General features: G+C 36.7%; 1 protein-coding gene across 1 annotated transcript in view; it reads right to left on the bottom strand.

The window, feature by feature from the left end:
• Positions 1-218: 218 nt before the first annotated feature.
• The window catches only part of obsl1a (obscurin like cytoskeletal adaptor 1a), a 129,042-nt gene continuing 116,627 nt past the window's right edge, over positions 219-12,633 (bottom strand). The window contains 3 exon segments of the mRNA XM_039756371.1: positions 219-470; positions 5,703-5,972; positions 10,118-10,384. Of these exon segments, the coding sequence (XP_039612305.1) occupies positions 466-470; positions 5,703-5,972; positions 10,118-10,384 (542 nt within the window). The 3' untranslated portion in view covers positions 219-465.

Here is a 12,633-nt window from a genome sequence, read left to right as displayed (position 1 = left end):
CTCCACCTCATTTTGATCCTATAATAGAAAAGACTGGTTTTGGAAAATTGATGGACCTGATTGACTTTATGGGAAATTAGTGAAATAGTTCAGCAGAGATGTTGGGTAGGGCACATGGTCTCTGTCTCTCTCTGTCACATTTATACAGTATATAAAAGAAACTGAAAAGAACATTTAGATTAAAATGTGGTCTTTAAAGTGATAGTAACACACACAGTAGCTTTCCAAACAAAAACATTTATTTTTCTTCCCACCCCATAACTTTTAAAACATTTCCTTCTTTTATACCAGAACTGTTCTTTACAATACGTCCAAGGTGAAATTAATAAAAATACAGATTTATAAATTACATCAATAGTTCCCATTAAAAACATGACTAATTAAAATCTGGAAAAAAAAAAAAAAAGCATTTGGAAAGCAATTTTTAAGTTTGCCATTTTTGGGCCTTGACTTCTGATGTTTTCTTCAGCCTGCAAAAACAAATAAAATAAAAAATCATAATTAGGAACAAACATGATTAAATGTAAAAGAATATATTTCATTACACTACCATAAACAATCAAATTATTTTACGTGTCTTGAAATAACTGAAATATTTATTAAATTCAGCAATGTTTCTTGAAATGTCTACATGAATAATAAAAGTATGAATGAACAAGATCGCATTTGATATTATATATATATTTATATATACATACAGTATACTGTGTATATATATACATTTTTATTTTTTTTTTTTTTTTGCAGTTATGCACACTTACTATTTTCAACAGCTATTGTTTAAGAAACTTAAATATTCAAGTACTACGTGTGTTCATACATTTAAAAAACAAAAATGTCAGAAATGGTATATCCAGCATGTTGACAAGAAACCTGGAAAATGAGCTGCTAGACTGACCCTCCCAAAATATGAAAACGTCAATCAGTGCATTATCAAACCAGTTAACCCAGCCGAGGTTCACAGTGAGCACAAGTCACGAACCAGTCAAGGATGCAGTTTGGGAGACTCAAGGACTGTTTCTGACAGGGATGTGAGCAACACTGGAGCACCACAAGGGACAGTCCTGTCTGCTTTTCTCTTCACTCTGTACATCTCTGACTACAAATATAACAGCAGGTCATTGTCACTTGCAGAAATTCGGCATTTATGAGATATATTAATAAAGGGGATGAGACAGAGTATAGCAGTCAGTGGAGTGGTGGAGAAGTTTGTGAATTGTCTATCTTAAAACCGGCAAAACCAAGGAACTGGTGGTTGATTTTTGCTGGACCAAGGAACCTCTATGTCTGATCACTATTCAAGGAGTGGATGTAAAGCTGGACCACTCCTACAAATACTTGGGGGTCCACATTATTTTCAGGTTGGACTGGTCTCAAAACACAGAGGAACTATATAAGAAAGGGCATAGCAGGCTCTTCTAAAAAATGTTGTTGTAAATTTACAGTATTTACCTATTTATTTATTTAGAGAGCTGCTGTAAAAAGACAAATTTCCCCATGGGGGCAAATAAAGTTCTATCATTACTCAAAGCAGACTGGTTTTGATTTGCTAAACAAAGCAACATGCATGTCACATAAAATTTATTATGATAGGAATACAAAATTGTATATTTTAAGTTAAATACATCAAAACAATACTTCTTTTTATTCTGCCTGGAATATTTCCTACAATCTCATTTTTAAATACCTATCGGAAATATCTCTAAACCTTATTACTTTGCATTTCATGTACTCCATGCTCTGCTATACTTATTCTTTTAACTGTTATTTGATAAGTGCAAAAGTACTTGAAATTGGTTTAAGTGGGAGATGTATAATAATAAATACATTAGTATAATTGAAACATAACTAACTTATTTACTAATGTTTCCACATAAGCAAAATGGTTAGATGTTAAATGATAGCCAGTCACAGGGGGTTGGGGGATGTAATACATGCAATGTGATATTTTAAAGAGAAGATAAAATATTTTAGTGAAGTATAAGGAACATAACACAACTTTGTTAATTTAGGAAAACTTCACTTTCCCATCCTTTTCTGACTTTACACAACCTGTGTAACCTAAGTCAACTTTACTTTCATTGCATGTTTGTAGGCAAATTAAGAAGAAACAAAGCAATAGAGAAAGAACTGACTTACATTTCCATGCACACTTCTTGGTTGAAAGATATGTTGGCATGAGTCAGATATAAGAAGGTATTGCGTGCATTATAAATGGCCAAATGTAGTACATTTTGTAATAGGAACTGCAGTTTGTCCAAGCATGACCTACAGTCATGGCCGCTGAATAACTCATTCTCTCTCACCCACAAACCTACCATTTAATGGCGTCCAGTGCATGTTGGGTGGGGAAGCATATGGCCTACATCGGGGTGGGCAAGGTCAGTCCTGGAGGGCCGCAGTGGCTGCAGGTTTTTGTTCCAACCCAGTTGCTTAATTAAAAAACTGTCCTTGTCAATTATTTAATTTCATGGCTTGTTAGTGCTTTAACACTGCCATGTCAGGTCATTCCCATATCCTTGATTTTCTTTGCCTTTCTAAAGATATCATCCAAATGATTTGAAGTCTAAAACAGACAAGTTATTCTCAGTGCTTCACTTTTTTCACTTCACTTTCCTTCCAAGTGTTTAATTAAACCCAATAGTGCACGATAAATACACACAAGTGTAAATGGAAACAAGCTAAATGGAGAACTCCTGGGGCCTCATGTATAAACGGTGCGTACGCGCAGAAATGTTGCGTAAGAACTTTTCCACGTTCAAATCGCGATGTATAAAACCTACACTTGCGTAAAGCCACGCACATTTCCACGGTACCTCATACCTTGTTGTACGCAAGTTCTCCGCTCGGTTTTGCAGGCTGGCGGCACCCAGCGTCAAAGCAGTGCTACTCTTCCTGTGTGGTTACTCTTTATTATCCTGACATGGATATATAAATGCACAGAAACTAACCGCATATTGTTTATTAGTGTAATGCATCTGATTGTAATTTAATGTAACAATATAATGGTCCAGGGAATAGCCATAGTATTCCAAATACCATAACTGCTTTAGCATTGTTACTCTAACTTTACCTTCTTCTTCTTCTTTCAGCTGCTCCCATTAGGAATTGCCACAGCGGATCATCTTTTTCCATATTACTCTCACTGCACCACTCAGAGTATTTATATCACTGTATCTTCAAACTGTACGTTTTGAAGAATCGGCGCTCTAAGCTTACAGATGACTTAACGTCTATTACAGTGCTGATTGTGTGAGGATCGGTTACTTGGAGAAAGAAAAGCAAGGACTGCAGGGGCGGCCATGCCAATATACAGTATATTGAATAAAAAACAGAAAGAGAAAATAACGACACAGCTAAAAATGCAGCGGCAAATTTCGACAAAAGTTAAAACACTTGTGTTATGAGCACGAGGCGGCTATGCAGTGTCCGTAACGGACGTGGCAATCCACCGTGCATAAGATAACATATTGACATTGGACTTTCTCTATTGGACAGAGCCGCCCATGAGTACTGCTGCAATAAATAATTTCATTGAAGGTCGCACACAATCAATAACATGCTTTAACTATCATCATGAAAATAATATCACGTATACATCTCAGTATTTTAGTTATTCAGAGAGCTGTAATATCATGAATGTAATTGATTCTGTGTTCAGTCGGAGGAAGAGAGCCGGTTTATGAAGCAAGTAGTGATTCACACACACAGAGCACATAGAAGATCACATACAAAACAAAGCATTTAACGTGCTACTTTAATTACGATGTGATTTGAGAAACTGGTTAATTAAACGATTTTAAGATGAAGTTTATGATGTTCTACTTTAATGACAAAATAAACTACGTGATTAAAGTGGAAATTTTGAGATTGAAGTTGACATTTCGTGCTTTTTCCCCACTGTTTGCCTTTTTTTTTTTCTCTGTACCCTAATGAGTTTTCATATGACACTCGGACAGTGGGCTACAACTCGCCTTTTCACGGTGACCTTGATATGTGACTTCTTTTTTATTTCCGGCACTGTGCGATTTTGTGAACGTGAGCTTTCAAGTTTTTCAACACGCTATGTCACTCGATCAGCTTCCTTTTGTTGATTATACCACGGTTTATTTGAACAAATAGTATGTTTTTCCTTTGCCTCCACTTGGTATTCGCTGAAATTCTTATATTTTCCCTGTGCTTTTCCCATTGTCTTTTCACAGAAGGCTGCGCTTAAGGGCGATTTATATTGATTTGCATATTCAAAGAGGCGTAATTCTGGGAGGAGTTGGGGCGTTACATAAAGCGTGTGCACGAGCGTTAGTTTTCACACTGATCGAGATTTATGTAACGGAAGAACGTGGAAGTTGGAGTACGCACAGATTCCCGCATCTCATGTTATAGTGCAAATTCTACGCATGGAGTTATACATGAGGCCCCTGGTTTCTTTTGTCGTTTGCATCTTATTGATAATAAGGAACCATTAAAAACCAAGACTACAGCTGTTTAAGACTAAAATAAGCAATAAGGGTTCAAAATCTTCAAGGGCAAAACCACTAAAGTGAAGCAGAAGTGTTACATGAGCAATAGGTGCTCCTTATTAGGCCACTGGGTTGGAGCATAAACCTGCAGCCACTGCGGCCCTCCAGGAGTGACTTTGCCCACCCCTGGCCTACATGTTGAGATAAAAGTGCATGGGAGCCCACTTTATAGTATGTTTAAAAAAACACACACACTTCTAAGTTTGGCATGCTGGTATGGTTGGCTCTGGTCAAATGATTACACATGATTAAACTAAAAACACGAATACTCAGTAAGTGCCTACTTTATTACCAGGGCCAGCACAATAAACTGTGCAACTGACGAGAACTTGCTAGACAGAAATTGCAAGTACGAGGGACGTTCAAAAAGTTTCTAAAAGAATTTCAAAAATAAATGACATCACTTTTCTACATAGGCACCTTCGTTTACGATTCAATTTTCCCAGCGTCGTACCAACTTTTTAATGCCCAATTAATACTCCTCACGCCTTCACTGTTTCCAACGAAAATACAAAAGTGCGGAAACTTTTTGAACATCCCACGTAAAATACGAAACTTGAACTAAATGTTGAAATGTGTAGCAATTGTAAGAACTCCGCCAAATATACTGCATGCCTTTCCGTTTAAAGTTAATCTCAAAATAGATTTTAAATAAATAAAAGGTAGGGTGGTGAATAGTAGTACGCTGGGAAATTTAAAACTCGATTGAATAGGACTTTATGAGAGTTAGGTGAAGAGAGATGACGGAGCTATATTGGGCCGTATCATCAAAATTGTTCTCGCGTTCTGTCCTAAAGATCTAACTTTATTAAATTTATGCTATTTACTTGACCATCATTACAATTTCCTAAGCGCTTGAGTGCAGCTGTGGTTTTGAAAAAGTTTTATTTTCTATTAGGATACATCTTACTGTTGTCACATTTTTATATAAATAATTCTTTAATGGCTGCTATATATGACTAAACAAATGACATCCGAGAAGCCCCAAGATAATTTTTTTTGTTCACATCATTTCCTTGTGTAAGTTCTGAACTTTATAGGAATGAAAAATGCAAAAGTAAAATTTTTTTTTCCCCTTTTCCACAGTTCTTTTTTTTCTATTGCAGAAACCTTTTCCTGTAAGGAAAACATCTGAGGGTTCATTGCTTTGAAAATACCAAAAGCTTATAGTCATACACTTACTCTTTACGTTGAGTCTTGCGCTACTTCTGGCTTTTCCTGCAGTGAATTTGACCAGGCCAGACATATCGGAAGAGGTTTCTTTCAATACAAGCCTGTGAATGGTGCCCAAGCTCTCGATGCGCACACCATTTCCATTCTGCAAAAGCTGCCCATTGAGACTCCACTGGGGAGGCTTGATGACGGGGACAGACACCTCGCACTCGAAACAGGCCGTCTCTGGGGCGGTGACCTCTACGTCAGCTAGCTGCCTCACCACCAAGATCGCTTGTTCTGGAAGCAAAACATTAAAACACTAGATATCAATAACACCTTAAATAACTTGACTGCTTTGTTCACTCATTAACTGAGAATTATACTAGAAATATTAAAGGCTAAATTCTAATTTTGAAAAGCTAAACCTAAACTGCTATATAAAAGGGATACAGAAAAAGTATCCACAATAATGTTTTAAGTATTTTATACTGTTTGACTGTATTGTAATTTCATGGGTTTAAAGTTGTTGTCTAAAATACTTCAACAGACTAATTTTGAAAGTGTTAACATGGCTGCTGCCCTTTCCACATGCATCAAAGAAGAGCAGCATGCTGTTGTCTGTTTTTTGTGAGCTGAAGGTGTGCGGGGCACAGAGGTCCATCATTGAATACAGAGCCAATCCCACCTAACAAGTGACATTAGTGTGTGGCAGATTTGTTGTTCAGTAGAGTTTATTTTTGCAATGTCACTGAATGTCAACGGTATCACCGAAAAGAGTGCGTCTGTGAAGAGTAGAAAAGTAGAAGAAGAAAGCTTTTTTTTCTATTTTTTCATTAATATTCTTTTTTTTTTTTTCTGGCTTGTAGCTGGAGAGTGAAAAGTGTAATAAGAAGCACCAGCTCTAAGCCACTCTAAACAGGCAACGCTTGTCTGTAATAATATTAGAAATTCATGTATCTGCATCTCTAGATGGCAACCCAGCACCGTATGGCTACTTATGTATGGAAATTAGCATTTACAAACAGGCCTTAAAGGAGACCTCCACCTCTCTTCATCTGAAAACACGGGATACACGATGAAATGACAGATTTAAGGCATTTCTTTCTTCTTGATGAAAAGTGTCTACATAGATAAATTGGAAACAAAACAGATGTTTTAGCTGTGCCCAAAACAATAGAACAAGCCATCACAATACTGCCGCTCTGTTGCACAGCTAATGTGTGTCCCAAGAGAGGAACTCTGTGAACACAATGATCAAAAGTGTGTTTACTTCTTGCCAGTTTGTGGCTGCTTGTTGCATTTGGTTTGTGGTTATCTGTCAGTTTGCATCTTTGGTTGTTTGGGGCACGTTGGCGCATTGTTACCTCACAGCTCAGATCACCTGTTTAGTCACCATAATTGGTTGAGCATAGTTGGCAGACTTTTCTGTAGCCTTTAGGGACACTTAAAAGATCGTTGCACCATTCTAATCCACTCAATGCTAGCTCAGTTCCTTGATCGCCATTGACTTCAATGCATTTCGCAGAGCTGAGCAAAGTTTTGTGCAGCTCTTACTAATACAGAATGTGATTTCAAAAGAAGTTTCATGTAGTGCCTGGCAAGTGTTGAAGCCATTTGTTAGCTGGAATAAAGAAAAATCAGTATAATGATGTTGCCCAACTTTAGAGTAAGAGTGATGATTTTTATCAGATGCTGATTTGTATGGGGATGACAGTCTGGCACAGCAGGTTAAGACTGTAGGGTTACAGTGTCATGTAGACTCTGTTGACCCTGAACAGGGAAAATTGGGCTTCCATAAGATTATTTTTAAAATGTTTTGAAAATCAGAGTCTAAAAGTTCAGAAAAAATAAAAACATGTTGGCCAGTTTCTTCATAATTGTAAAGTGGAGGTGTGTATTAGGAGCACATCCTTGCAGGATCTGCAGCATGCAGATATAAAAGTTGCAAGCACAGGACTCCATCTCTCTCATGTGAGAGTGGAAATGGGTCGAAAGAAGTTCACTATAATATCTAATAAAACCTCAGTAAAAATTGTGTTGCTTTCAATATGAACAAAAAGAGATTAAACTATAACAGTTCAGTGGTGTTTACAAGGATTTTTTTTAAGAATGTAATGGTAATGCTGCTATTGTTATGATTTCATTTCCATGCACCAGATACTTGAAGCATACTGAGAAAGCTGAGCCAACAGATGTGTAAACGGAAATCAAAACTTGCCAGTTTACTTCAGTTAAAAATTCGGAGTGGTCTCCCCTAGATTTTCTCATATACTCAGATATGGGGATGGATATTTGAGGAGTGAACCGCAAGACCATGATTATATTTTAATATTATGTACATTAAAGAATCAACAACAACAAATCAAATCAAATTAACGATTATATTGAATACTTATTATAAAAATAAAGTTGAATAAATCAGACTCTGCAGGTGCATGAATAAAATGTAAAGTACCACTTCTGGTTAGTGGAAATAGCCCAAAAGTTTATAGAAATAAACGTTTTGTACCTAATACTTGTATGCAAAATATGGTTGACCTAAATGAAAGTGTACTCAAGTTATTGTGTTTATATACATACGCACACACAGAGACAGACATAATTCCAAAAATGGTATTTTTAGACTCGGGAGATCTAAAACATCGAGATTAATCAATATTTTGAAATGGAATTTTTGGATGATTCCAATATTTTAACCTATATTTTGTATACGAGAAAGTCAGGGAGGTCTAAAACGTCGAGATTCATCAAAATCTCAACATCGAATTTTTGGATGATTCCAATATTTTAACCTATATTTTGTAAACGAGAAAGTCAGGGAGGTCTAAAACGTCGAGATTCATCAAAATCTCAACATCGAATTTTTGGATGATTCCAATATTTTAACCTATATTTTGTAAACGAGAAAGTCAGGGAGGTCTAAAACGTCGAGATTCATCAAAATCTCAACATCGAATTTTTGGATGATTCCAATATTTTAACCTATATTTTGTAAACAAGAAAGTCAGGGAGGTCTAAAACGTCGAGATTCATCAAAATCTCAACATCGAATTTTGGATGATTCCAATATTTTAACCTATATTTTGTATACGAGAAAGTCAGGGAGGTCTAAAACGTCGAGATTCATCAAAATCTCAACATCGAATTTTTGGATGATTATAATACTTTCCCTATACTTCATATATGAGAAAGTAAAGAGACAATAAGGTTGGACATTTGGAGCAGGCTTAAACTGGGTTTAGATTTAGAAGAAAAGGAGGTGAATTATCTGAGCTGTGACAGAGTTGTTCAGGTATAATGCACATGTTTGTTTAATGCTCCCTGGCCAAGATATGCTTTCTGCTAGCATAAAGTAAGAAACAATAGCAGATTGTGTTGAACTGACATTTACCCTCAAGATTCTGGAGCCGGTAAAATCTTTGTGCAGCTTTTGCCGTACTTCATTGATTCAGGTGTGAAATACAAAAGAGGGAGAAGCCATCAAAATGTCTGCGAGAACAGCCGGATCATTTTGAGGATAAAACAAAAATCCTAATGCAAAGCATGCACATTTTTTTTTTTAGGACTACCAGACTTGGACACCAGAGTTTACACAACATCAGGACAAATTTCATTGAAACGAAAAACATTATCCTGCTGAAGTTTTCACCTCCTTTTTTGGAGTGGATCCAGCTGTGACAAGAAAGGCCTTCTCTGAAAGATGGGGGACCATTTTGGAATGATCCACCAAATCATAACAGCCATACTTAGGTTAAAGTAAAAAGATTAGTAAGCCAATTAATTTCAAAAACAATAAAAATTGATCAAGGTAAGTTTGTCGAAAATGCATGTTCGTGAAAATTTGCAAAAACAGACCCAAAAGTGGGAAGCATTTTTAGTAAAACTACACAAATGAATAGCGCAAAACTTTAGCAGCCCAAAATAATGACAAATAAATATCCAAAATGTGTAATAATTGAGTAAGGATAGCTATGACAACAGTTAGTGCAGAACAACCTCAGGTAGATGTAATGTGGACAGATTGGCCCAAAGGCATGGCATGGCACTAGTTATATGGACTAACCAAAAGAGAGAATCTAAAGCACTTCTCAAATTAAATGCTAACTAATGTAAATGAGGCTAATTTACTAGAACAGCTTTCTGGGATCTTTTTAAGCTAATGAAGGTCATAATTTCTTTGTTTTGTTGCCCCTGGAACCCCTGCAGATTTTAATTTTTTCTCCAGCCATCTGGAGTTTTTTTTTTGTTTTTTCTGTTCTCCCTGGCCATCGGACTTTACTTTATTCTATGTTAATTATTGTTGACCAAATTTTAATTCTTTTTGTCTCTTTCTTCATCATGTAAAGCACTTGAGCTACATTATTAGTATGAAAATGTGCTATATAAATAAATGTTGTTGTTGTTTTGTTGCTTATTAATGCTTAATTTGCTAATTTCAATACCTTCTACCATCAGCCGTGCAGAGCACTGGTGCTCTCCTGCTTGGACGGAGTATGTTCCTTCATCCATGGATGTCACCTGATGAATGACAAGTTTACGATAACAGCCTTCACTACAGATTTCATAGTGATCAGAAGGTAAGATGAGATTGTCTCCTCGATACCAGCGCACACAAGACCGTGGGTTGGACACTGTGCACTCCAGGATCACACGATGCTTCTCTAGGGCTGTTTTATCCCGCAGTGGTTTTACAAAGTGAACTGGCAGCTCTAAAATTAAACAAAAAAAAATAAATCGTACATAAATTATAATCTGAGATGGTGCAGGGGAGCAAATGGGGGAAATATACAGTAAGTTTTTTTTCCATGCATATGTTGCATTGTCTTGCTATTACAATTATCTATCATGACACATATAATATGTTGCATGCACTAGTCAATACACTGGAAGAAATTTTAGATTTTTTAATTTTGATATACTTTATTAATCCCAGAGGTTAAATGAGACAATAAGTTGTAAACACTGCATAATACCATGACTCCATGATTTATCACAATCATTACTCTTGCCTGTGTCACACATATGCGCATGGAAAGCAGCTGAAGGGCTCACAAAGGAATAATTCCATGCCAGTCCAAGGGGTGGCACGATACACTAATCCTCCCTCTTTTTCATCGGCAGACCACCCACAGGAAATTTTGCCTGGAGTCAAGGACGTCACCTCCGGTTCCAGGCTTGACGACATCAATTTCGGTTCTGGGCCCAACAACGTCACTTCCGGTTCCAATGACATCACTTCCCCTGCCCGGCTTTAAAACCGCCATCTTTGCCTATCATGATTGTTCTGTTGTTGGACTGAAGTCTGTTAAGACCTGTTCTATGGAACCAACCTTTCAATTTTGGCAGCCTAATTCAAGTATACGGGTGGCTACCCCCAAACCTCTTCCTGTATCTGTCCAATCATTTCACAACTAGCATATATATACAGTAGCTACAGCTTACTGCTCATTCTAGACATGTTAAGATACGTTTACAGTAATTTCATTTTCAATGAAGCTAAGCTTATTTCAGTTAAAATAATTAATTTAGTTCAAAAACCTTTTCAAACGTTTAATTTTTCTATTAGGCAGACAATGATACCAAGTCAGCAGCACTACAGTAAACACATTTAGCTTCACCTTCAGATTCGTTTCAGGCAAGTGAAACAACCAAGCTTTACAAAGGATTAGGTCTATCTTATTATGGTATCATCTGTGTATACAAAATATGATTTTGGGTGTTTGCTGGAGCTTTCTGTTCTCATTTTGTATTTCCCAAGCCAAAGTTATTTCCAAGTAGGCTAACAGCTAATGCATTTGTCTTAAAACAATTGGGTTTAGAGTCCAATCACACTACCTGAACAAGTTGCTTTGCTCGTATCGTAAGAACAAATGACTCAAATTGGTGTTCATGGCTGATGGGTTACATAGGAAAGCTGTGGGTATTGAATATAAGAATAGTGAAGCATTTCACACCTCCAGTTTTGTTTTACATGCTTTGATTTATACTTGCCTCATGGATTCGATACCCTGGGGTCAGTTCTTGTCCCTGGACATTGCCTGTGTGAAGTTTGCCCATTCTTTTCTATGACTCCACAGGTCTTTCTCTGGCTAATCTGATTGTTCTCCCACATCCCATATGTGTTAAGCTAATTGGCAGCTTTAAACAGTCCCGGTGTGAGTATAGGTGTGTGTCATATGCGGGCAAAACGGTGGCCAGATCTCCCATCCTTGGCTGACTCTTGCCCTATGTTGCCCTGGTAGCAATAATTCTGAATTGCATTAAATGAGTATGTATGTACATAAATAAGTCAATTAATGGAATTATCATGCAGATTCATAGTAATGAAACATAACGAATAGGGACAAATAATAATTTTAAGCAAAATTTAGGAGAGGTGATTTTCTTTTCATTACAGATCATTTGTGTTAACTTCACCAAATTTGTTTCTTATGACAGATAAAGTGAGTTTATTGATAAATTCATCAAATGTCAGAAAGTTAAATTAAAGTTTTTAGTAAACTGACATACCAAATAAGCCGTACATTATGAGAGAATACAGAAGATACAAGAGTGAAACTCTCAACTGAGTCAAGTGAAACTGATTTGGTTTGATCCTGTTTTGGGTATACATTGCCTCAGTAGCCAAGTTTCCATACAGTTTTTTGCGACGTTTTGTTATCGACAAGCAGAATACACGTTAAAAAAATGTGCGAAATTTGCTGTCTCCAGCCTGTTTCCTTCCAACTGGCTTTTTATCGATAAAATGGCATGCGTGATGACATCATCCCCTCCAAAACGTACTGTCGGATAAGTTTTGTTGTATCGCGAAAAAAAATCTGCCCTTGAGCCGTTTCCATACATAATTTTGTGTATGTCGCAAATTATCTACCTTTTGTTTTCCACGTTAGACCCCCTCCACTAAACAAAGAAATGGAGAGATTATTCAGAGTTTTTTGAAATTTGCCAGCTTACTGTT

This window comes from Polypterus senegalus, chromosome 6 (genome assembly GCF_016835505.1).
Source record: "Polypterus senegalus isolate Bchr_013 chromosome 6, ASM1683550v1, whole genome shotgun sequence".
NCBI classification, from domain to species: domain Eukaryota; kingdom Metazoa; phylum Chordata; class Cladistia; order Polypteriformes; family Polypteridae; genus Polypterus; species Polypterus senegalus.
This window is presented reverse-complemented; position numbering and strand designations above follow the sequence as displayed.